The 25,213-nt window shown below is 49.7% G+C and overlaps 1 protein-coding gene across 1 annotated transcript in view; it reads left to right on the plus strand.

Moving 5' to 3' along the window:
- The window catches only part of LIN52 (lin-52 DREAM MuvB core complex component), a 127,918-nt gene extending 116,890 nt beyond the window's left edge, over window positions 1-11,028 (plus strand). The window contains exon 6 of the mRNA XM_020906892.2: window positions 10,956-11,028. Within this exon, the coding sequence (XP_020762551.1) occupies window positions 10,956-10,999 (44 nt within the window). The 3' untranslated portion in view covers window positions 11,000-11,028. The remainder of the gene's footprint in view (window positions 1-10,955) is intronic.
- The last annotated feature ends 14,185 nt before the right edge of the window (window positions 11,029-25,213 follow it).

The raw sequence follows: 25,213 nt of genomic DNA on the forward strand, positions 1-25,213 counted from the left end.
TGAAAACCCACTTCTCAACTCTTCAGGAGAATGGATAGTTTACTGAATACCTCTCCTACTCCCATCCTTCAGCTCTCTGAAGCAGCCTGTGCCAGCGTGTTCCTGCAGGAAATACCACTGTTGACTGCACAGACAGCGGCCCCTGAAGACCAGATGTTGCTGATAAGCAAGGGAGGGGAGGGTATCCTTTGTGACCCTGGCAGATTTCTGAGCTGATGCTGAGCTTGGCGCAAGCTGAGTCCCGTGTCTCACTAGGCTTGCTGAGCCTAACATGGGCTAAGCAGCCGTGGGGTTCTAGTCACTGCATAGCAGTGCTTCTCCCCATTTTGCTCTGTCCTCGTCACCTCTGCCCCCATCCCACCACCCTTACTCCAGAGGCTCCCTGTCCAGAGCTGAGCGAGGTCCTCTTGGGCCTGAGCTCCCCAGGTAGCCTCTGGGAGTCTATAGAGAGCAAACAGCCTGGCCTGACTGCACGGCCCAAGGCCTCCGGGTCAAGCAGGGCTAAAGGTCACATCCCAGGGCCTTCCCGGATGCAGGCAAGCCGGCCCAAGCCAGCGGCTCCACACAAAGGAGCAGCTGAGAAGAGTCAAGTTGGAAAAGTCAGTGACTCGAGACTGAGTGGAAATGAGAAGCTGCGGGCAGGGCTAAGAGGGTATGCGGGGGTCAGAACCTGAAGTGGTGTCTGAGGGACGGGGGTGTGTGTGGGAAAGCAAGCCCCGAGAACGTCTTCCTTGGCTCCTGACCTGCTCCTTCTGTCTCTGCTGCCTCCGCCTCCATCAGCCTTAACTGCTGACTGTCACCAGCCTTGCTCACTCGAACCAGCTGACCCGAAGTTCCCTCAAACTTGTCTCTATCAAGTATGTATGGTCTGTTCACATAGTGAACTAGTCGGCAGCCTCTTAGTAGGTTTGCCAAGATGTGATGGTATCATGGGAGAAATGATTCATCCTAAGAAGTGAAATAGCATGATATAAAATTATAAATGTGGCATGATATCGAGTGTGTGGGGGAAGAAGATAGACTGAGGTTGGTAAAAGTGCTTGCTGTCTGGTTGGAGGATTATGAGTAATTTTCATTTTCTTCTCCGTTTTCCAAGCTCCTTCCCAGAAGCTTGTATTGTTTCCATAGTATAGGAAGGGAAAAAACCTCTGGAGCTGGGTGTACAAAGTTTAAAATGCCTTATCAATCCAGCCTACTAACAGGCATGTGTGCACATGTATACACACTCACAGTTCATCAATGGCATTTCTTTATGGTAATTACATTAAGTCTTGTTTTTGAAAATTATCTGTAAACCTTTAAGTATTTACTAGGCACCTACTGAGCATCCAGTCCTGCCCTAGACTGTCCACTCCATCACATATAAAGTGTGTAGAACGACTTTTTCCCTAACCAGCCCCGTCCCATGACCCATCCCCCCTCATTACTCCACAGAGCTTTTGCTTTGGAACAGAAAGATCTTCACTCAGTAGGTGTTTGGTCAGAATTGCAAAATAATTTTTTCTTCAGTCTCTTCTCACACTGAGAAAACTACATCTGACCTAATTTTGTTGTAGACCCTTTAAGCTGAGTTTTCCCATTTCTGGGGCACACAAAAACTACTTCAGATGTTGTATTTGTGAGAGTTTCATTCACTGCTTTCTTTCTGTTCATCTCCCTGTTCCCAGTTGGGAGAGAACATAAAAAAAGATGATTTAGGAGTCAGAGGAGTAGGCGTGGGTCAGGACAGAGTCTGGAGTGATACCCATGCTCACAGCAGACAGAGGTACTGCTCCGTCGAGAGGGAATGAAGTCTTTCTGCAGGCTGGGATCAGCGGGACTCACGGATGTGTAGGAGGTGGTTCTCAGCTTTATGGGCAAACAAGTGTGTGCATAAAGTCACTTCCTCTGCAAGATGAGATTCAGTCATGGAACTGATAGAGAAAAGATGAAAGCATCAGGGCCAGAAAACAGAAAAATTGTAGAGAGGGACTTCCCTGATGATCTGTGCAGTGGCTAAGATTCTGTGCTCAGGGAGCCCAAACTCAATCCCTGTTCAAGGAATAGAGCCCGCGTGCCGCAACAAAGATCAGAGCTGCTGGGTGCTGCAATAAGACCCAGCGAAGCCTAATTAACTAATTACCTTTTAAAAATCATGGAGGAGAATAGACTTTGTCCCTGAGGAGTGACTCACTCATCCCAGCCTCCAGCAGCCGGAATATACAAGCCCAGGCACCTGACTAAGCCTTGGAGTGTCCAAAGGAGTCTTGCTCCTCATTTTCCTTCAGCAGAAATAGATGTCATGATGAGAATGAAAAATTTTGTGCCTGCCACACCCACTCCCTCCTCCACTTCGCCAGTGTGTACACTTGCCCATCCTGTTTCTCAAAAAAGGGGCTACTTTCTGTCCATCTCAGGATGCAAAACAAAGAGAAAATGTCAGCCACGTGCAGCCGTGAACTCTGCCTAAGCCTTGCGTTAGCGCTGGGGCTTTCAGCTGCGTGGGCCAGACCTGATAGCTCTCTGAAGGAGAGGAGGAGCACTCCAGAACAGACAGCTGAAGCCCATGTTACACCGTGAGGATTGCAGGGCAGGCGACACTTCACAACATCACCAAAGATTGATGCAAATTGGTTTGGTTCTGACCCTGTCACACCAGGAAGGATAATGATTCTAGCAGCGCCGGGCAGGGGAGGGGGCACGTGGTGGGGGCCAGGAGAATTGGTGTCTCACTCTGCATCTTCATTAATGATCTGAAAGACAGGGGTAAACAGCATGCTAATGAAACCTACAGATGATTGGTGTTACAAATCCCAGAGAGGACAGAGAAATAGCACAGCCAGACCCAGAGAGCTTAGAAATATGGGCAGGAGATTGTCAAATGAGATTCGCCCTAGGAAAATGAAAGTCGACATGTCAAGAAGGGATGATGAAGGCACCTCTGGGTGGGGGACTACAGACACGAAGAGCAGAGATGGGTGGGTGGCAGGGTCAGTCGGCTGAGAGGGGATGAGGTCTGGGGTATGCTGGGGAGGCTGAGAAGCTGGCCTTGAGGACTCAGGAGATGGGTACCCTTGGCTGTTCCTGGCAGGACTGACTACAGCAAGAAGACAGGGACCAACGCTGTGTGCAGCCTGGCAGCCAGGCAGGTTGACCTGTGTCTGCTCCTATGTCTCCTGCAAGGCTCGGCTCTGACTCAAGTTTGAATCCAGGCTTTGCTTCTTGATAGGTTTGTGGCCTCGGGTAGGAGTCTTAGCCTTGTTGAACTTGGTTTTCTCTCCAGTTAAAGGGGGAACAAATTGTTGGAAGGAGCAAATGAGGTACCATTTAATAGTATTAGCAATGTGTTTGATGCATAATAAAAGCCCAGTAAAAGTTGACATAAACTGTCAGAATATGTGTAAATAAAGTTTAAAATAGGCACAAACAAGTCTACGATGAAAGAAATCGAAAGAGTGGTTACTCATGTCAAGATTTAAAGGGAGGCTTCTGCAAGGTTGGAAACATCCTAGGAGGCAAATACTGAGTTTTGTAGTCTGTCTGAAGCAAGCATGATATTTGGGTTACCAAGAAGATAAGAAATTAAAAGAAATTTGTTTTCTATGGGGTAAAAGAAACAAAAATCCCCTGGGCACTTTAGTTGTTCTTCCCTCTTCCTTATACCTTCTCCATCTTACAAAGCAAAGGCTTCTGTTTTCCTAGGCTCCCCTGTCCTCCCAGCCTTCATTCATATAGACACATTTCTGATGTCTTTGTCGTATGGCCTTGATTTGAAAACCATGTTGTGATTCTTTGCTTGACTCTCTCCCTGCCTCCTCCTCCCCCCCGCCCCCGCCACTTTTTTTTGGCCATGCCACGGGATCTTTTTATCCCAACCAAGTATCAAAACTGTGCTCCCTGCAGTGGAAGTGTGGAGCCTTAACCACTGGACCGTCAGGGAATTCCCACCTCCTTCTTTTCTGATACGAACTCTTTGCAGCCAGTGAGGGCACAGTTTCTCAAGAGAACTCTCAAAGCTGACTCCCCACCCCTACCTCAAAGCCCCACTGCTGGGAAACTGGAGTCACCAAGTCCTGTGACCTTCAGGAAAACACAGGATTTGTTAACTCCATTTGCAGGGATACACTCAACAGAAGTGAGTGCTTTCTTCTACCAAAAGATGTGCAAGGAGGTTGGCAGCGACTTTCTTCATGTGAGTCAAAAATTGGCAGACACCCGAATGTCCATCAATAGGAGAATGAATGAATTGTCATATATTCCTATAATGGAATGCCATAGACAATAAAGAACAAACTACTGCACTGCATCACAGAATAACATAGATGGCTCTCACAAACAAGAATGAGGAGCCAAGTAAGGCAGGCACAGAAGTGCATAGTGTATGATTCTATATGTGTGAAGTTCTAGAACCGGTAAAACTAACTTAGGGTGGGAGAGGTCAGAATAATGGTTACCTGGGGACTGGGAAGGGGTATGAGGAACCTTCTAGGGTGTTGGAAATAGTCTCTATTTTGATCTGAGTAGTGGTTACATAGGAGTAGATGTGTGAACATGTGTGAGTGAACATTCATCAAGCTGTACGTTTAATAGTTATGTGCTTTACTGTCTGTAAACTATGCCTCAATTTAAACAAATGAATTTAGGGTCATCTGAGCCTCTAAAGGAAAACTGATGGAAGTTACCCTAGCTCCAGGGAGGTGATTGGGGCGAATTATCTGACTTCTGGGCTGTGGAGGCAGAAGACGGATAGAAGATGGTCAAAATGTTCCTTTGGCAGCTACCTTCCACGCTTTACCAGCAACGAGCATAGGGCTTTGAGGCTGTGGTCTGGAAGCCTCATCTGTGCCTTTGATATGGGGGAGGGCTGTCAATCAAGTTCCAAGGGTCCCTGACACCTCGTTGCTTGGACTCTTTTGTGAAGGAGCATCATTGTCTACAGCACGGGACACCAACCCTGAATCAAATACCCGATGATATGAGGTGGCGCTTATGTAATAATAATAGAAATAAAGTTCACAATAAATGTGTTTAAATTATTCTGAAAGCACTCCTCGCCCGGACCCCAGTCCATGGAAGAACTGTCTTCCATGAAATCGGTCCCTGGTGCCAAAAAGGTTGGGAACTGCTGCGCTACACCCCTCTCTGTGGATTCTGTGGATTCAGTCCAGAGACTGTGGGCTGCTCCAGGGCCATGACCTGGTCTGTGCATCCCTGTTGCTCCAGACCTTGACACATCTTAGACCTCCAGGGTACCACTGCCAAGTCGATGCCCAAATCCATGGCCTCTAATCACCTACAGCATTATTAAATTCTTCCCAGCTGGAACTGACCACTGAGCTCAAAGCCAAACGTGTGCTTTTTGATACATAGTTATTCAGGTGATCTTTCCTAAAAGAACTTACATCCAGGTAAGCTACAGGCATCCCAGACTCACTTCCATCCAGGTCGGTTCCAGTTCTACCAGAAAAGTCTTCCAGTTCTCTCTATAACCAAGTTTTCCAGCAGCATCCACTCTGAGCAAAGAGGCCATGCCTCTACTGCAGGTAACTGGAGTTCTCAGTGGTGTTGATGTCAGTCTCTCTGGGTTTGGTATTCCCTTACATGGAGGTTGGAATGGTTGGGTTGTTTGGTTCCTTGAAGAGATTTCTGTGCCATCCAAATATGTAGCCATTAGCCACATGTAGCTCTTCTATTTAAATTAAAAATAAATAAAATTGAAAATCCAGGAAGGGGCTTCCCTGGCAGTCCAGTGGTGAAGTCCCCACACTTCCACTGCAGGAGACATGGGGCACAGGTTTGATCCCTGGTGAAGGAACTAAGATCCCACATGCCAAGGGGTGGGGTCAAAATTTTTTTTCCAGGGAATTCTCTGGTGGTCCAGTGGTTAGGACTTCATGTTTTCACTGTCAAGGGCATGGGTTCAATCCCTGGTTGAGGAACTAAGACCCTGCAACTGTGTGGCATGGCCAATAAATAAATAAATAAGCACATTTTGAAAAACACATTTTCTTCCTAGCCTCCAACCCTCTGGCTACTGGTTATCAGCTTGTGAGAGCTAGAACCTGTCCGACATCTTATTTTCCCACTTAATTTATCTTGGATCTTGTTCAGACTGGTACAGTTTTCACAGCTATGTATTTTCCCACTCTATGGATGTGCCATAATTTATTTAACAAGTGCCTGTAATGGACATTTAGGTTGCTTCTAATTTTCTACTACTACAAACTATGTTGTGATTAACAAATATTGTTGTATTTAAATCTTTCTGGGTGTACAAATGTATCCTTAGAATAGATGCCTAGGGAGGGAGGTGCTTGCTCAAAGGCCGTGTGCATTTTAAATTTTAATATTGTATATGAGTGTGTGTTCAGTCACTTCAGTCGTGTCCAACTCCTTGTGACACCATGGATTGTACAGCCCACCAGGCTTCTCTGTCTATGGGATTTTTCCCGGCAAGAATCCTGGAGTGGGTTGCCAATTCCCTCCTCCAGGGGATCTTCCTGACCCTGGGATCAAATCCATGTCTCCTGTGTCTCCTGCACTGCAGGCTGATTCTTTACCGTTGAGCCACTGGGGAAGCCCCAGTATTATATATATGTATATGTACATATATTTAATATTTAATATATTGAGTATCTTTTATTTGATATATAATGTAATATATATTTCTGTATTGCCCCCCTAAAGTGGTCTTTTCCACATCCCCTTAGCAGTGCTGTTATCAGGCATACAGGTTTCCTGCAAAATAACAGTGGCTCATCTTGCACACGGTCTCCATTGCCTCCCTACAACCCACCCCACCTACCTTTCCTTCTTCTCACTCCCTTTTTTTTTCTCTTTTTTTTTCTCCTTCTTCCTGCCGGAAGTGGTTGGCATTTACCCCAGCATTCACTCACCCCTCAGGTACCGGCCTAAATTTTTTTGCTTCAATGACTCATGCCTCGTGGACTCTGCCACATTCTCCTGAGGATACTACTACTATTGCTCCCATTTTCCAGATGAGAAGCCTGAGACTTAGAGATCACTAAGCTGTGCATGGTCACCTAGCTGGTTAGTAGCAGAGCTGGGGTGTGACCCCCTGGACTATCTCACTTCAAAGCTTCTTGGGAACTGAAGGCTTCCCCACACCCCTCCCCTGACACCATGGGCTCCCCTCCCCCTGTGAACAGACACCCACCTCTCTTCAGGGCCTTTGCCTCTGGGCCCGTGAGCCCTCCAGCCCCGCTCACTCCCTGCTTCCTGGGGTCAAGGCGCACAGCTCTCCCTGGGTCCCTTCCTCCTTCACCAGGAAACAGTGCCCCGGTTTCCTGCATCCGTGGCCTTGGGACTGTCGCACCTGACCAGCTGGGCCTGCCCAGGCCCCCAGGTGATCACCTTGGCCTACTGGGGGGCCAGGGAGGGAGAAAGCAACGGCTTCCGTCACCTGACCCCGCTCAGCCAATTCACGAAGACAAGATGTCAAGTTAATGAGCCTGTGGGCCTCTAATTAGCTGTCAATTACCTCAAATTAATCAACTCCTCGCCTAATTAAGCATTATCGGCAGGTGGGCACAAAGCAGGCCATTGTGTGGGAGCCCTGAGAAAAGCCCGGCTGGCAAACTTGGTTAGGATCAGCGCGCCGCTCCGCGCCCGCCCCCCGACCGTGAGCACGGGGGCCCTCTGCCCGCCGCGCCCCTCGGCACCGAGGCCCCGGGCACCTCCTGGGCGGCGGGGTGGACCGTGCGTCGTGAGAGGGAGGTGCGGAGCCTGGAGGCCGGAGGGATGTCTGCGGGGACGTGGGGCAGTGGGAGCCGTGTGACCGGGCAGGGAAGGCCACGGCAAACGGACAGCAGGAAGCAGGGCCGAGGGACCGGCTCCCGGCGTTCGCTGGAGCCAGGGTGAGGGCTGGGCGGAGAGCTGGGCAGACTGCAGGCCTGGCCAGGCCCGGAGTTCAGGCCTGGGTGGGCGGGCAGCTCCACTTCCGAAAATCCTGGCCCTGCCCCTCTGGGCTCTGTGACCCCAGGAAGTGACTTCGCTTTGGTGAGCCACAGTTTCCATCACTGAAAAAAAAAAGAGAATAGCTTTGTTAAGAGATCTTCTTGGGCCTCTGCGAGGATTAAAGGAGATTGTGCTGGTGAAGCGCTTGCCAGGAGGTCAGCGCCCAGTGAAGTCAGTAGTCGTGACAGTCGAGGTGGGTGAACCACTCAAGCTACGTACTGTGTCCCCAGATTCTGAGCCCCCAGGCTGCAGTGCACCCCGATACATGTGAAGCCACTGCCGAGGACGCACTGGGGCCTGGATGATGGGATGTCCCAGCCACCTCCTCTCCACCCCTCCCCATCTCCCAGCGCCTTTGGGGGTGGGGGCCACATGGAGCTCAGCTGAAGTGACAAGTCTCTGACTAGTGGCCAGGAAACAGCATGCATACGGACCCGTCTCCCCTTGGGTCTTGGGGCTGCAGGCCCAGAGAAGAGGGTGTCTCCGTGCAGCCCCCAGGCACTGAACTCATGCCCTGACCATGGTCCTGGAGGCTGAACTGGTACCCACTTGGCTTAACACACGGCAGGGTGAGGCCCATTTCTTGTCATCAACCCACCAAATTTCTCATCTGCTGTTGTTCTGTTGCTAGTTATGTCCAACTCTGTGACCGCATGGACCACAGCACACCAGGCTCCTCTGTCCTTCACTGTCTCCCAGAGTTTGTTCAAGTTCATGTCCACTGAGTCAGTGATGCTATCTAACCATCTCATCCTCTGCCGCCCTCTTCTTTTGCCTTCAATCTTTCTGGCACAGGACATCCTCTCCCCGCTTCCTGGGGCAATGGACATCCTCAGTCTCGCCTGTGAAAGCTTGGAGATATTTTTCCCCTCCCCATTTAAATCACTCAGTCCTTTAGCAAACATTTATTGTGCCTTCTAATTAAAGCTCACTGTGTAAAGGGGAAATGGTTGGATAAACACAAATCATTAATGCATGCACTAGAAATGTGAGGAGCAGAAGGGAGCAAGGATTATGTACCTAATGTAATGCTGGCAGACGTGGCACAACAGGACATGGATGCCAGTGCTTCTGACTCTCTGACCAGGAGACATCAGGTCTGTGCCCAGGGTTGGGAGTGGGGATGGGGGGAGGCAGGTGGATGCCACCCCTCTCTGCGCCTGGGCAGGTGAGGCCTTCCAGGCAAAGGGAAACTGGAGCTGAGGCTTGAACAAGGCGATGTATTTCAGATGAGGGGAAGAGCATATGTGAAAGCCCAGAGGCATGCAAAGGGCATGGAGAGTTCAGCAAACAGGAGACCTCCTGAGTACCCCAGACCTGCAGCAGAGGCTGCAGAGGCGCGGTGAGGAAGAGCAGGAGCTCACAGGGCCTTCAAATAGGGCCTCTCTAGTAGGGATCTGAAGACTTCCCTAAACTCCGACCCCTCCTAAGAAAGGAAGAAAAAGTGAAGTCGCTCAGTCGTGTCCAACTCTGTGTGACCCCATGGACTGTAGCCTGCCAGGTTCCTCCATCCATGGGATTTTCCAGGCAAGAATACTGCAATGGGTTGCTAGTTTCTTCTCCAGGGGGTCACCCTGACCTAGGGAACCAACCCAGGTCTCCCGCACTGCAGGCAGACTCTTTACCGTCTGAGCCACCAGGGAAGCCCCTGCCCCCTCCTAGAGGAGCTGAATTCCGCAGGGATCAAATCCATAATGAACCAAATGAAGGCGCTTGTGTGCCTTCAGAAGGAAACGGAAGCATCAGGGGAGTGGACCTTCCGCAAATCAGCAAAAACACACTACTCTCTGGTCCACTTCCTGGGAGAAAGGCCCACTTCTCTCCCTTCTGTGTCCCAAAGCACCCAGAGGGGAGCAAGCACCCAGCCAGGCTTATGAATTACTGCAGAAAGTTATTTATTTCTCCCTACCACATACTGACATGTGCATGGATGCCGGGACTTGCATTAAGCCCAGACATATTTATCCCTCTGGAAAAATGTTCCATCTGGCGTGAGTGAAAGAGACATAAGTTTGGGAGGTGAAGGGCAGCCATGGGACTTAGACAGCCAGGCTGCTGGGAGGAGAAGGAAGCAGCAGTGTGTGGGAGAAGCCAAGGTTCCTGTCTCTCTGGGGCCCATCCCATCCCAGATCCCACAAGGCCCCCACACATCCTTGTCGTTCTTTCTTACTTAAGCAAGTTTGAGTATCTGTTCCTGCATCCCACCTAGAGTCCCCCACCCTAAAGCACCCTGACATATCTGGCCCAGAACAACCAGAGAAGCCCCAACCCCCAGGTGGAAAGGCATCTTACAGACCAGTCAAGGCAGTGGTTCTGATGGAGCCACAGGGGCACCCAACTCCAGGGACACCCCACAGAGTCCGGCTGGCAGATGGCTTTATTCCACAAACAGTGCCGGAGCCCAGTATGTGACAGAGACAACGCATATATTATACCCATGTGTACTGTTATGTTTAATGTGTTGTTATTGTTTAGTCGCTAAGTTGTGTCTGACTCTTTCGCGACCCCATGGACTGTAGCCCACCAGGCTCCTCTCTCCATGCGATTTCCCAGGCAAGAATACTGGAGTGGGTGGCCATTTCCTTCTCCAGTGGATCTTCCAGGGATGGAACCCGTGGCTCCTGCCTTGGCAGGTGGCATTTATGTTTATGTTTATCAAGCTAGATAAAAACCAAATGAACACAGAAGTGTATAGAATAAAATGTAGGCTTCCCTCACACACCTCTTCTCCAGTCCTCTGATTCCCTTCCCCACAATCAACCGCAGCCAGTTTTTCCGTTACCCTTCCAGAAATTAAGATTGTTATATATACTTTTCTTATATATAAGATAGTTATATATATATATCTTTTCTCTTTCACAAGTGGCAGTAAAATAGACTGTTCTGCAGCTTCCTATTCATTCTAATATTGTTCTTGGAGATTGTTTTAGATCAGAATGTGTAATAACAGCCCCACAGTGTTCCACTGCCTGAATGTGTACTTTTTTTTTTCTTTTTAGTTATACAAAATCATCACAGCCAAGAGGAGGCTATGGAGACATGAAGATTAGATGTCCTATGATCTTCTGGGACAGAAAAAAGGACACATAGGGAAAACTAAGGAATATGAATAAACACAGACTTTAGCTAGTAAAGTATCAATCTTGGCTCACCATCAGGTTTACCATAGTAGAGAGTTCCCTAGTGGCCATGGTTAGGATTCCAGGCTTTTAACGCTAGTGCATGTGTGCCCAGTTGTGAAGACAGGGCCAGGTTCAGTCTCTGGTCTGGGAACTGAGATCCCACAAGCCGTGCAGAGCGGCAAGGTAAAAAAAAAAAAAAAAATATATATATATATATATATATGTATATATATATATAGTATTAGTTGCTCAAGTTGTGTCCAACTCTTTGAGACCCCATGGATTGCAGTCCACTAGGCACCTCTGTCCATGGAATTCTCCAGGCAAGAATACCAGAGTGGGTTGCCATGTCCTTCTCCTATATATATATATATATATATATATATATATATATATATATATATATACTGCTGCTGCTGCTGCTAAGTCACTTCAGTCGTGTCCAACTCTGCGACCCCATAGGTGGCAGCCCACCAGGCTCCCCCATCCCTGGGATTCTCCAGGCAAGATCACTGGAGTGGGTTGCCATTTCCTTCTCCAAAGCATGAAAGTGAAAAGTGAAAGTGAAGTTGCTCAGTCCTGTCCGACTCTTAGTGACCCCATGGACTGCAGCCTACCAGGCTCCTCCGTCCATGGGGTTTTCCAGGCAAGAGTACTGGAGTGGGTGCCATTGCCTTCTCCGTCTGCATGCTTAAAACTGTTATAAAAAAATGTTTATTTTAAAAACGTTTTAAAACATACAGATGTTGGGATTAATAAAGTATCACTTCATGTAAAATCCTTACTGACTGCCTAACAGTGCTGGGCCATGATGTAGGTCAAACAGTCAAACAAATACAAGCACTTCCGGGAGGGAGAATGTCAGTTGTTTTACGACTCCATAGGACTGTGCCCCTGAAATGGTGGAACCACCATTCCCCTAATCTGACCCCTAAACTGACCCCGTGGTCAGTTTACCACGGGGAAACGGAGGCTAGAGAAGGGGTGACTGGTGCCCGGTCACAGACTACCACCTGAAGCCCCACCCACGCCGGCACTGGGCTGGTTGGCACTCCGCTGCCCACACTGGGTCAGCAGTGGGTCAGACGTCCTGCCACGTCCTCCCTCCTGGGAAGTCATTTAACAGGCTGACTCACAAACTGAAGGAAAGACGCTCTAACGATGGGTGTCATGCACTGGTTAGCAGAGGAAGCCTCTTAGGACCTTTGGCATCCCTCCCCTTGATGCCTTGGAGGAAGGCGGACTGGGAGCGGCTTCCCGGGGACACTGTGGCCGCAGCTCGGGCTCGCGGGTCGGCGCCCTTCCCGGAGGGCTATCCGCGCCTTCACCGCTAGAGGGAGCCGCGAGCGGCCCCCACGGCGCCCGGCGGCCCTTCCCGAGCCCGGGCCTCCGCCGCCCAGGCTCCGCCAGCGGGCGAGGCGACTGGTCCAGTCCTGCGGCGTCAGGCCCTCTGCCGCTCCGATTCGGGGAGGTGCCCAGCAAACTGAATGTCACTGTGGGACCCACGCGCAGAGCCCCTACCCAGCCCTTCCCCTCGAAAGCCCTTCCGTGCTCAGTTCAGTTCAGCCGTGTCCGACTCTTTGCGACCCCATGGAGTGCAGCACACCAGGCTTCCCTGTCCCATCACCAACTCCCGGAGCTTGCTCAAACTCATGTCCATTGAGTCGGTGATGCCATCCAACCATCTCATCCTCTGTCGTCCCCTTCTCCTCCTGCCCTCAATCTTTCCCAGCATCAGGGTCTTTTCAAATGAGTCAGCTCTTTGCATGATGTGGCCAAAGTATTGGAGTTTCAGCTTCAACATCAGTCCTTCCGATGAACACTCAGGACTGACCTCCTTTAGGATGGACTGGTTGGATCTCCTTGCAGTCTGAGGGACTCTCAAGAGTCTTCTCTAACACCACAGTTCAAAAACACCAATTCTCTGGCTTCTCCAGTGCTACTGTTCTCATTTTATAAGTTAGGACCCAGAGAGGGTAACAGTCACGCCCAGGAACACCCAGCTAACGTTTGTCAGAATCAGATTCCAAGGAGGTCTGGCCCTGATCTCCATGCCTCAGGAGTTCCCCCTCAAAGGGTCTCAAGCATTCTCACTGTCTCCTTCTTTCCTGATGGGGAAACCAAGGCACGGGGCAGTGCTAGGTAGGGTGTGTTAATATACACTGTGTGTGTGGGTGGCCCGGCCTGTCAAGGGTAGACAGGAGGCTGAGGCTGGGAGGCCAGCCCCCTGACAGATGATCACCGCAGGACAGCCTGTGGAGGGCTGAGGGTGCCAGCCTGCCCAGGGTGAGGGGGTGGGGGGAGATGCTGGTGACTCGCTCCTGTGGATGGGTGACAGCTGCAGCCTCGGGTGGGAGGCCAGAGGCCCCACATGCTAATAACTTTCACTCACTGCCTGAGGTCTAATCCCATTACTGTCCTGGACCCCCTGGGACCACCCTTCCTAATCCCCTGCCTCCCTCTGGGAACGGTCCAAGGCCCTACCACGGGCCCTTGCCAAGCTCAGTCACATGCAGACCTCGGGCCCTGTCCGTCACCTGTGCCCACCCCTGCCCAGTTCCCATGGAGGTCCAACCTTCTCCACCTGCCTCTCCCGCCAGCCTTGCCCCTGCCTGCCGGTCCCCAAGCCACCTGCCCCAAATGGCCTCCAGCTGTGCTCCAGGTTTTGTGCACCCTCCTTGCCCTTTCTAAGCAGGCTTCTGTTTTAGGTTCTCATCAGGCAAGAGCCTGGGTCCACAGTGTTTTCATCTTTCAGATGGAGACAGTAGCACCCACTTCATACTGTTGTTCTGACGATATGGGGAGGTGCCACAAGGCAAGTGTTTCGTTTACTGCAGTTCCTGGCACAAGAGACACCGCCAGTGTCAGTTGCTGATGTAATTAACATCAGTGGGATGGATATGTCAGCCATGCAAGGGGAGTGGATGTGTCCTGTCACCAGAAGGAAGCTCCATGGCCTGGGGGCAGGTGTCAGAGGGAGGTCAATATGACCCAAGTACCTAGTCCTCACACTAGTGAGAGGAGCCACTGTGTAGACTGGGTATTGGGCTCTTTCTTTTCCTCTGCACCAGGTTAAACCTCTGCACCCCTTCATGAGCCAGGCACTAGCCATACCTCCGTTCTGCAGGTTGGAAACTGAAGTTAAGAAACAGCTGGGCATTCCCTGGCGGTCCAGAGGTTAGGACTCCAGGGCTTTCACTGCCAAGGGCCCAGGCTGGTTCCCTGGTTGAGGAACTAAGATCCCACAAGTCTCATGTCGGTCATTTCCGACTCTTTGCAACCTCATGGACTGTAGCCCGCCAGGCTCCTCTGTCCATGAAATTCTCCAGGCAAGAATACTGGAGAGGGTTGCCAGTTCCTGCCTTGAGGGATGGACCAAAAAAAAAAAAAAAGAGAGAGAGAGAGGCAGTTACGAAGTGATGGAGCTGGAATCAAACACAGCTCTGACTCCAGAATTCTCTGCAGCATTCTACTGCTTCTTGAGACTCTCTTCTAATGAGAGCTGATGTTAGAGAGATGCCCGGCCCCCCAAAAAGTAGTGGGCTTCCCTTTTGCCAGAAACATTGAAGGTGATGCTGAGGGACAACCAGTCAGGAACCCTGAGGTTCCATGACAGGCCCCAGTGCCCGCAATGTCCCCAGCCACCCGTTTCCAGGCCAGGTCAAGCCAGGTCCCTCCCCAGCCCTTGGCCCTCGGCCTCCCGCTTCCCTACCTTCTGCTGCTCCTCATTTACATAAATTATCTCTCCCCAATTATCTATCCAGCTGTCCCAACCGTGATCTGTGAATGAATTAAAAACGGAATATAATTTAATAATGGCTGATTAGAAGGAGATTAGTTGTTATATAAAAAGGAAAAGCCAAGAGCCAGCTAGTTGCCCTTAATCTGAGCCAATACCATCGTTATTCAGGAAAGGCTACCCTGGCTGTCATCAGGCGAGAGAGGCATGAAGACGAGGGTCAGAGGAGAGCTCAGGGGAGGCCAGACCACCCTAGAGAGAAGATTAAGGCACTAGGGGCTGGGAATTTGCGCTCCAGACAACTCCTGTTACTTCTCTGGGCCTTGCTCCATTCTTGTAAGTGGGCTTGGGTAGTTTCTGGGGTCCCTTCTTGATCTGAAGTCTAGATGCCCTCAAATCAAGGCATTAGGATTTCCCAAGGCAGCCTCTGCCCCCACAACAGACTCTGTTCAGCCCCCACTGGCATAAGGGGGTTCAGGAGTCTGGTGTCTTCTAGGAACACACAGGAGTTGGGGTTAAAGACCTCCCCAGGAGGGGACCCTGTCTAGGGTAGATGGTAGACAAGGGGCTGGGGTTGGTTACATCAGGAAGGCTTCCATGAAGGAGAGACTGGCTAAGACAAAGAGGATGTCAGTGCCCAGCAGGGTCTCTGGCCCCCTTGCCCTCAGCTTAAGGACTGGATGTGTCTCTGAGATTCCCAATCATCCTTTCATTCTCAGCTCATGAGCCCCTCCTCTAGGAAGCCTGTCCTGATCTCCCGAGCTTTGGGGTCTCCCCAGTGCTCCCATATTTGTCCATCAGAGCCCATAGCACATCTACTTACGGGACATTTATGTCCCCATTTGTGAGTTCCTCGAGGGTGGAGACCTGCTTTTCATCTCTATGTCACCAGTGCCAGATACACAATTGTCGCCCAACAACATCACTGACTAAATAAAGATACCTCCTCCAGGTCACCCTTGTGTGAGTTATGTGCTCCCCAAACACACTGTGATTATGCCTTTAAAAATAAAGCAAATCAGAGACTTCTCTGGTGGTGAAGTGGATAAGAATCCGCCAGCCAATACAGGGGACACAGGTTTGATCCCTGGTCTGGGAAGATCCCATGCGTGTGCCACAGAGCAACTAAGTCCATATGCTACCACTACAGAGCCCACACTCTAGGGCCCATGAGCCACAGCTACCAAGCCCGCGTGTTGCAGCTGCAGAAGCCCATGTGTCTAGAGATTTTGCTTCACAGCAAGAGAAACCACTGCAATGAGAAGTACAAGAGCTTCAATGAAGAGTAGCCCCCACTCACTGCAGCTAGAGAAAGCCTGTGCAAAGCTATGAATACCCAGTGCAGCTAAAAATTTTAAAAAATAATAAAAGAAGAAAATAAAGCAAGTCACCCATGGAGAAATAATATATTAATACACAGTTTTAAGGATGGATGGATAGACAGAGGACTTGGAGTCAGACTGCCCGGATATGAATCCCAGATCCACAACTGATGACTGTGTGACCTTGGGCATGTGACTAATCTCTCTGTATCTCATCTATACAATGAATGCATATAATATTTTCCACCTCATGGGTGTTTATAAGGATGACATGGATGAATAGAGAAAAGCATGTAAAACTTGGCAGTGAGCACTTAGTAAGTGTTCATGGTGTTACCCCTGTAGCTCAAACAGTAAAGAATCTGCCTGCAATGCAGGAGACCAGGGTTCGATCCCTGAGTCAGGAAGATCCTCTGGAGAAGAGAATGGCCATCCACTCCAGTATTCTTGCCTGGATAACCCCATGGACAGAGAAACCTGGTGGGCTACAGTCCGTGGGGTCAAAAAAGAGTCGGACACGACTGAGCAACTGACCCTTCATGGTGTTACAGTATGTGTCACACTGGTTTTTGCCAGTGGTGGGATCTCTGAGAACAGGACTGGACTTCTTATCTCTGTGAATGGTATTGGATGGACAGACAGGCCTGCATGAGGCTATCTCAGCAGTCCTGGCTGCTGCTTTCACACCGAAGGTTCCAAGGGGGCACACGCTGGCCAGGACCAACATCTTTCTCCCACCCTTGATGGGCAGTCTGTCTGCTCAGTGTCAGACTCGGAGTCCCAGCTCCTCCCAAAGAGGCTCACAGCTTCACGGGGGAGCAACATGGCCATGAGAGGGGTCTGACCCGGGGTTCTGGTCTGGGTCGCATGCCCCATGTACTGGACATCAGAGGATGTCTGCCTGGCCTGAACTTGGCATGGAGGGACTGGGCCCTGGGAAGACGTGGGCGAGCTGACCAGGAAGAGAAGGCTGAAGAATCCTCTGCAGCAGCTGACTCAGGGCTTCAAGGAGCAGATGACAAAGGGGACATGGTCTCCAGGGCCAGAGGCGGACACAGTGGATGCCAGAGATTGACTTTCAGAACGTGAGGAGATGCAAAGTGTCTGCAAGGCAAGTGCTTGCTGATTGACTAACGGAGATGCTCCAGAAATTTCCAGACCTGCTCAGTTATGAACACCTTGATTCTTCCTGTGTGGGGAGGGGCCTGGGAATCTGTGTATTTGACAAGACTTTAGGTGAAGTCTCATGAGCAGGTGATTTCCTCCCCCATCTCCTCCTCCAGGTCCGGGAGCTGCAGTGTCCTCCGGGGACAGGGGCTGACTGTGACCTCACCCTCCCCAGCACCCTCGGACAGCCCACCGAGCCCCCCACTGCATGCACACACAGCCCAGAACAACCTCCCTGGTGGGGCCCAGAGCACATCCATCCATCCTGCGGCAGGAGGCCTCCCGGGGCCAGCCTGAGCTGTGGGATAATTTGATATTCAAATCCTGGCAAAGACCTGCTTCAAATTGCTGCAAATTAAGCTGATTTTGTCCCTCCGAATGAGGGATTTGCTCCTGTGGATCAACCCTTCCCAGGACTTGATGAGGTCAGGATTAGAGCCGGAGGGCCAGGCAGAAAAGCCTGAGGTGGGAGGCTGGGGGGCTGGTTGGTGGTGAGAGTGGGGGAGCCAGCCCCTGCGCGCCTCTCTCCCCAACCCTGGAGTCGCGGAAGTTTCCTGCGGTCTCAGAACTCAGCTCTTCTCAGCGATGAGGGGTCCTCTGGGTGCCGGAAGGGCCGTCCTTGCTGCCACCCCCGTCCCCCACCATCCTCAGAAGAATCCAGCCCTGCACCATTCCCAAAGTGGACTGCATCTCATCTTTCCAAGCTCCTGAGATCCAGGGCCCCAACTGAGTGCCCCCATATCACCGATGAGTAAACAGAAGCTCCAAGAGGTGAGCTGAGGCTTTGCTGGCCGAAGACAAGCTGGACTCAACCTCTGCCGCCAACTTGCTGTGTGGTCTTGGGTAAAGGGTTATTGACAGTGCGTGCACAGTGCTAGGCACAGCAGAAGCATAGCAGTAAGCATCAGCTGAAGTTACAACCCACACAGCAAGCCCTGGCCAAGGCCCTGAAGCCAGGAGGTGGCAGAACAGGGATTGGGACCCCAGCCTCTCTGACCTGAAGCAGAGTCATCCCTGGCTTCTCCTGGAGGTCTGTGCCAGCTCCTGACTGAGCCCCTCCTGACAGCCCCCCTTCCTGGAAGAACCTCATTTCCATCTGCTTTATCAAGGCCTGCACTGTATATTGCAGCCATTTCGAATTGCACCGTTAAAGATTTTATGCTGGAGACGTTAAAATTAAAAAGATCTATGTGCAAAGAGTCACAACGAATTTAATCAACTTGATTTAATAGAAAACAGCAAATGGAATTTATGATGTTCCAAAAGACAAGGGAATTTTTTTTTTCAACCCAAAATAATAAAAAGCACTTTGTGGAAAACAGAAAGTGGAGTGTGGTGGGGGTAGGGGCTCCCCATCTGAGAGTTTATCAGAACCTAATCCGCGGGGAACAACCCCAGTCAGGGCTGTTTGCCCGCTAATCCCAGCTGCCATTAAAATATTAAAGATAAATCTAATCGTCTCTTTATCCAAAATAAGCGACTTTTGTGTGGGGAGAAAACATCTAACCCTTTGGGAGGAGAATTAGTCCTAATGCATCAAATGGAATTCGGTCCAGGCTGGGGCGAAATAGGGTTTAGAGGCAAATGAGATGGTAATAGAAATAAAACCCAGAATAACAAATTAAAAACCCTCATTTACACGAATTAAAAGGGCTCACAAAAGGGCTGGAAGCCCAGGCCTCCCGTCCTCATTCCCCAGGCCCACCACCCCCTCCCCTGGTCTCACCACCCCCTCAGCTGGTCACCCACCCACAAGCGCCCAGGAGAGGAGCCGCGGCCTGACTTCATCCTTTTGACTTGGGCCCCGGGCCTTTCTGCGGATGCCCCAGCTTCCCCCGCAGATCCTGAGCCCAGGCTGGGATCCTGAAGCCTCTGATTGAGTTAGGCATCTCTCCACACCTCTGGCTGGGAGTGGGGGTACAGTGGGGGGAGTGGGGAGGGAGGTGGGGGGGCGGTCTGGGGTCAGACAGAGCTGGGCCCCTGTCCCAGTGATGCCCCTCACTACGTGAGGTTTTTGTTTAACTTCTTAAACTCCCCAGGACCCCCACACTGTTAACTCAGGGGAAAATACGGATAATGCTAGTCTCCACCCTTCTGCAGCCCCTCTCCATGGCCTTGGCCTCCTTGCTGCCCCCTGACCCAGCTCCCCTGGATTCAACAAGGTGACATTGGGACAGCCCTCATCTCTGACGCAAGGTGACCACTCAGTAGTAAACTCTTGTCAAACCCTCCTTCAAGGCTCCCTAGGTAGCTTGGCCACCTCCCTGGGGAGGTCAGGCCTGTGCCCCCGAGGAAAGTCCCCCACGGGGAGGAAAGCTCAGCAATGAGTCAGCCTGGAAGGCAGCGGGGTAGCCAGCAGCCAGTCTGAAGAACTAACTGGGGTCACCCCTGAGCTGTCGCTCGAGAGGACTGAGGCCACGCTGGATCTACAAGCTTTTCACTAAGCAGCTCTTTGTCTCCTAGGTGGCCCCAGGGCTGACCCGTGGTTCCTCCTTCATGGTGGGATTTGGGGGCTCTGACACATGCTTTGCCCCACTTGGGACCCCCCTCCCCACCCTTGGGTCCAGGTCTGAATTCCCCACTTAAAATCATACTTTCTGCCTTCATGGCAGGATACTTATCAAAGGAGACACAGTCAAACAAAAAGAAAAGAAGAAAAAAAAAAGGAGACACACTCAAATAAAAAGAAAAGAATTATTAAAAAAAAAAAGGCAACACACTCAAATAAAAAAGAAAAGAAGGAAAAAAAAAGGAGACACACTCCCCTCTGGGGGACTCTAGGGCCCCTGTGTGAGCCATCACGGACTTGACAGGTATAGACAAGTATGACAGCCCCCTTTCTGGGAGCTTCTTTGGACTGCAGACGGGAAAAGGTGAGGAGGGGCTCTTGTGCCTGAGGCATTCCCCCCCCACAACACACACACATAGGAGGTCAGAACACATCTCTGACCTGCCCAGCCTTCTTAACAAATCCACTTGAACAGGAAACTCATGTTGACAGCATTTTATTACGGGATATTAAGTAGAATTGGATTGTGGGGCTAACCCTTTTGCTGGCTGACTGTTGGCCTCCTCTCCTCTGCACCCACCACAGTCCCTCCTCCCTCTGGGGGGTCCTGGGGCGGGGGCTGGGGGGGTCCTCTCTTTCTACTTTCTTTGACACCCACCCCACCCCCACCCTTGGACTATGCCAAGTGGTGATTCTGGGAAATTGGGATAACTGGAAGATATTCCTGGCCATGTGGGAGTGGGTGACCTTCTCCCCAGGATGACTGACTGGAAATGTGAGGAGAGGCTGGGTGGGATGGGATTTTTCCAGAGAGGTATCCTAAAGCCTGAGGTCTGATGGACAAATGTTGAGGAAAGATGGAAACAGGTACAGGACTTGGGGGAGAGGGGCCATTGATGGAAGCAGTCGTAGCACCTAGGGAAGGCGATGGGTTCTCAGAATAATACACAGTTCTGGGTTAACAGCTAGTGAACTTCCCTGGTGATCTGGTGGTTCAGAATCCACCTGCCACTGCAGGGGACAGGGGTTCAATCCTTGGTCCAGAAACTAAGATCCCACATGCCGAGGGGCATCTGAGCCCACACGCCACAGGTGCTGAGCCCAGCACTATAAAGCCTGCGCTTCGCAACAAGAGAAGCCACTGCAATGAGAAGCTTGCCCACCGCAGCTAGAGAGTAGCCCCCCGCTCGCCTCAACCAGAGAAAGCCTGTGTGCAGCAGTGAAGACCCAGCACAGCCACTAAATACATAAACAGCACCTTTATACAAGGTTGTTGTAAGGATTAGAAGTAAATACAACGTTTGTGAGTGCCTACCATGTACCAGGCACCATAGCAAAGGGCTTACACACATTCTCTCATTTCCTCATAACCTCATGAAGTGGATTCGTTACTTATCCCCATGTAGCAAAAGAGGAGACTGAGGCTCCCAGAGGTCTCATAAATGTCTGAGACCATACAGCTTGAGAGTGTTGAAGCCAGGGTCTGACCGCAGCCATCTGACTTCAGAACTGTGCTTTCAGCCATTGTACGTAATAGCTCATATCAGCTGTGTTACTAACCACTTACAACAAAGTAGCCAAGGTGTGGATTTTGGTGCCAGATGGCTGCTCAGATAGTGTGTAGGTGTTTGTCCACAATTCTTCCTTCCCTCTCTACCCTTGTCAGGGCTTCCCTGGTTGGGGGAGATTGTGGTCCACTCCATTGCCTCTGGTCTTGACTATGTGACCAACTTCAGCCAATGGGATGTTAGCTTGTACGATGCAAGAAGAGGCTTTGAATGGCTTTGTGTGGTTTGGCTGCCTCTCTTCATCCTGAACTCTGCTAGAAGAGCATGTAGCCACAGTCCCAGAAGGAGATGTATGAAACAGACCTGGAACCAACCTGCAGTTCACAGCCAAGCCTAGCTGTGCCTGGACCCCCAGGGCCCAGAGCAAAGGATAAGCTGTCTGAGTTGTTACACTTTATTTGTAGAAGCCATGGAGCTACCCTGTTCCAATCCCCCTTCAAGAAAGAACTTGCTATTGAGGGGCAGGAATGTGGGTAGCAGAGAGTAACCAGCTGTAGCCTTTTTCAGATCCACTGCAGCGCTGCATTTCCTTTCCTGCCAGCTTTATTGAGATATAACTGACACGTAACACTGTGTGAGTTTAAGATGCATAGCATGTTAATTCAATACATTCATAATCTGCAAAATGATTACCACCATAGCATTTGCTGCCACCTCCATCCCATCACTTGGTTACCAGTTATTTTTTTGTGGTGAGAGTATTTAAGATCTATTCTCTAAATAAATAAATAAATAAATAAAAAGAAAAAAAAAGATCTATTCTCTTAGTAACATTCAAGTACATGATCCAGAAATACTGGTTATAATCACTCACTGCAGTGTTTGAGTGGCTGGGCATGATGAGCATAGGTCCTAGGGTCTAACCATTTCTGCCCAACTCAAGGCTCCTTTAAGGGGCAGTCTTTGCTCTGGAGCTCCCTGTTAGATTGTCTGAGACTTTGTCAGATCTTAATTGTGGTTTGAGGCTCTCCCTGTCCAGTCCTGCTCCCCCTGTCCTTTACCTTTCACAGGTGTTACCCTCACCTCCATCCCCAATAAACCATTGCATTCCTAACCCAGTCTCAGCATCTGTTTTCTTAGAGTAATTGAACTAACTCAGCCTTATTGCCACAAGACTTAATTCAGCTGGGTTCAAATACTGACTACACAATTCACTAGCTGCCTGACTATAACCAGACAATGACTCAGTTTCCTCATCGGTAAAAAAAAAAGAAAACAGAAACACCCATCTCATAGCTTTTTTCTGAGTATTGACTAAGATAATCCATGTACAGTGCTGAGCACTCGATAAATGTTAACTGAGATCGCCAGAGGTAGTTGTAAATCTCAATAAATAAATGCTAGCTATCTATGAATGATGCACAGTAAAATATCAAGTCAACAGATATAAATCTAGGGCAGATCTTAAAAGACTGAAGAGTGAGGAAGGTAGGCAAATGAGTTGCAACTGTGGACAAATATAAAGTAGAAAAAAGAATGCAAGCTTGCAAATGAGATGGTCAATATATTCTGAGCCATCATTTGTAACCAGAAAAAAGATAGCCAGACTTCTGTGTGATCCTTCACCATCTTCTAAATACTTTCATGCATATTTTCCTCCAAGAGCTCTCCAAGAAAGCCAGTTCAAGTATCACCATCTCCATTTTACAGGTAAAGAAACTGAGGCACAGAGATGCTAAAATGCTCACCCCATAGCACACGAGTAAGTCCTGGAGGCAGGAGTGGAGCCATGTTTGCAGATCTACCTGCAAATAGCGTACTGGGCATCATGGGAAAGCACCAGAAGCAAAGAGTAAGGGGCTTCCCTGCAGCACAGTCAGGTTGGTGCTACCTCAACCACTACGAAAATGATTCTAGGGTCTACCACTCAAGAAGGTGTTTTAGACGGCACAGAAGAGGATCAAATGAACATCAGTGTCTATGAGGTTGGAGAGGAGAGACAGATCCTAGAGAGGTTTTTCATCTCTCAGGACTTGGAGATAAACCAGATCTCTGCTGTGATGACAAGCCCTTAAATTACCCCCAACCCAGGTCAAAACATTTCATTTCAAATGCTTCTCTGTGGTATTAGTGAAGAATCTCTTCCAGCCTCTAGTAACAGAGACCCCCAGTGGTTCAGACCCTGGTAGGTGGAGGGAGATGGAAATTTTTCTATCTGTGTAAAAAATGCTTGTTGGGGGCAGAGCAGGGCTGATATGGTAGCTCCTCAGTCTGCAGGTACGCAGACTCCTATTATTCACTCCACATTCCTAATGTTGGCTTGTATCCTCAGGGTCACCTCACAGCCCAAAGCAACTGCTGAAGCACTAGCCATCACGTCTGTATTTCAGACAGGAAGCTGGAAGAAAGGCAGAAAGAGCAAAAAAAAGGTATGTAGGAAACATCTTAAGATTTCTGCTCGTATTTGTTTGACTACAACTTTACCAAATGGACAATTTTAGCTGAGAAAAATAGGTTAGGTTGGAAAATGTAGTATTTTAGCTATGGACGTCACCACTCTGAATAAAACATGATACCAAAGCAGAGGAGAGAATAGAAATTGAGTAGGCAACTATTCGTCTCAGCTATACCCATAGAAACAGATTTTATTAGGAGATCTGTCTCCAAAGTCCGGCTCTTTATAGCCCCATATTATTCATAGCTCAAATTTGACCCAAATTAGATTATTAAGAGAAATTAAGGTTCCCAGGTAAGACTGTGTTGGGGTTAGGTACTATATCCACAATTTTAATAGCTTGGTTTCAGGTTTATAAACAACTCTGTCTGATTTGACCCAAAAAGGGATTTACCAGAATGATATTGAGTAGTTCAAAAATTTCTCCAGAAGGTTTGGAATCTAGAATCAATGCCCAAAAGCCTATCACAGCACTGGTCTGGTGTAGAAACCACTGCAGTTACTGCACCCCTCACTGGATCCTGAGTTGCTGGAACTCCCACTGCTGCCACCACCAACCCTGGGCAAGGATCTGCTATAAACCTGTCACTTGGCAACTCCCGTCTCGCTGCAACCACATTGCTACCAGAGGAGACTCTCAAACAGTTTTTGCTTCTTTGTGTTATCCGCTTTGGATTCAAAGTCCAGGGTGCTTGCTTCTGACTGGTGCAGCCCAGGTCACATGGCCATGTTCTAGCTGCAAGTGAAGCTGGGAAAGCAAGTATCTGGCATTTCCAGTTTTGTTGCAGAACTGGGGCTCTGTCTTCCACTAGGACTCATAAGTTGGGGGATTCTCCCAAATAGGGATCAAGTTCAGATGCTGGGCAACCTGCAAAATAGTAAATGACTATTACAGGATTTTGTAGATGTTTCATGTAAACCTCACAACAACTCATTTTATGCATCATAAAACTGAAACTCAGAGAAGTGAAGTAACTTTTTTTGGGGGGGAGGGTTACAGGCAAGTTTTTCTGAGTAGGCAAATTCATAAAAACAGAATCTTTGAATAATGAACCCCTCTCCTACCTCCCTCCCAACCCCATTCCTCCAGGTTGTCACAGAGCACCACCTTTGGGTTCCCTGCGTCATACATCAAACTCCCACTAAGAGAGGCCTCAGTTCAGTTCAGTTGCTCTGTCGTGTCTGACTCTTTGCGACCCCATGGAGTGCAGCACACCAGGCTTCCCTGTCCATCACCAACTCCCAGAGCCTGCTCAAACTCATGTCCATCGAGTCAGTGATGCCATCCAACCATCTCATCCTCTGTTGTCCCCTTCTCTTCCCGCCTTCAATCTTTCCCAGTAACAGGGTCTTTTCCAAGGAGTCAGTTCTTCACATCAGGTGGCCAGAGTATTGGAGCTTCAGTGTCAACATTAGTCCTTCTAATGAATATTCA

Source organism: Odocoileus virginianus, chromosome 6, assembly GCF_023699985.2.
Source record: "Odocoileus virginianus isolate 20LAN1187 ecotype Illinois chromosome 6, Ovbor_1.2, whole genome shotgun sequence".
Taxonomy (NCBI): domain Eukaryota; kingdom Metazoa; phylum Chordata; class Mammalia; order Artiodactyla; family Cervidae; genus Odocoileus; species Odocoileus virginianus.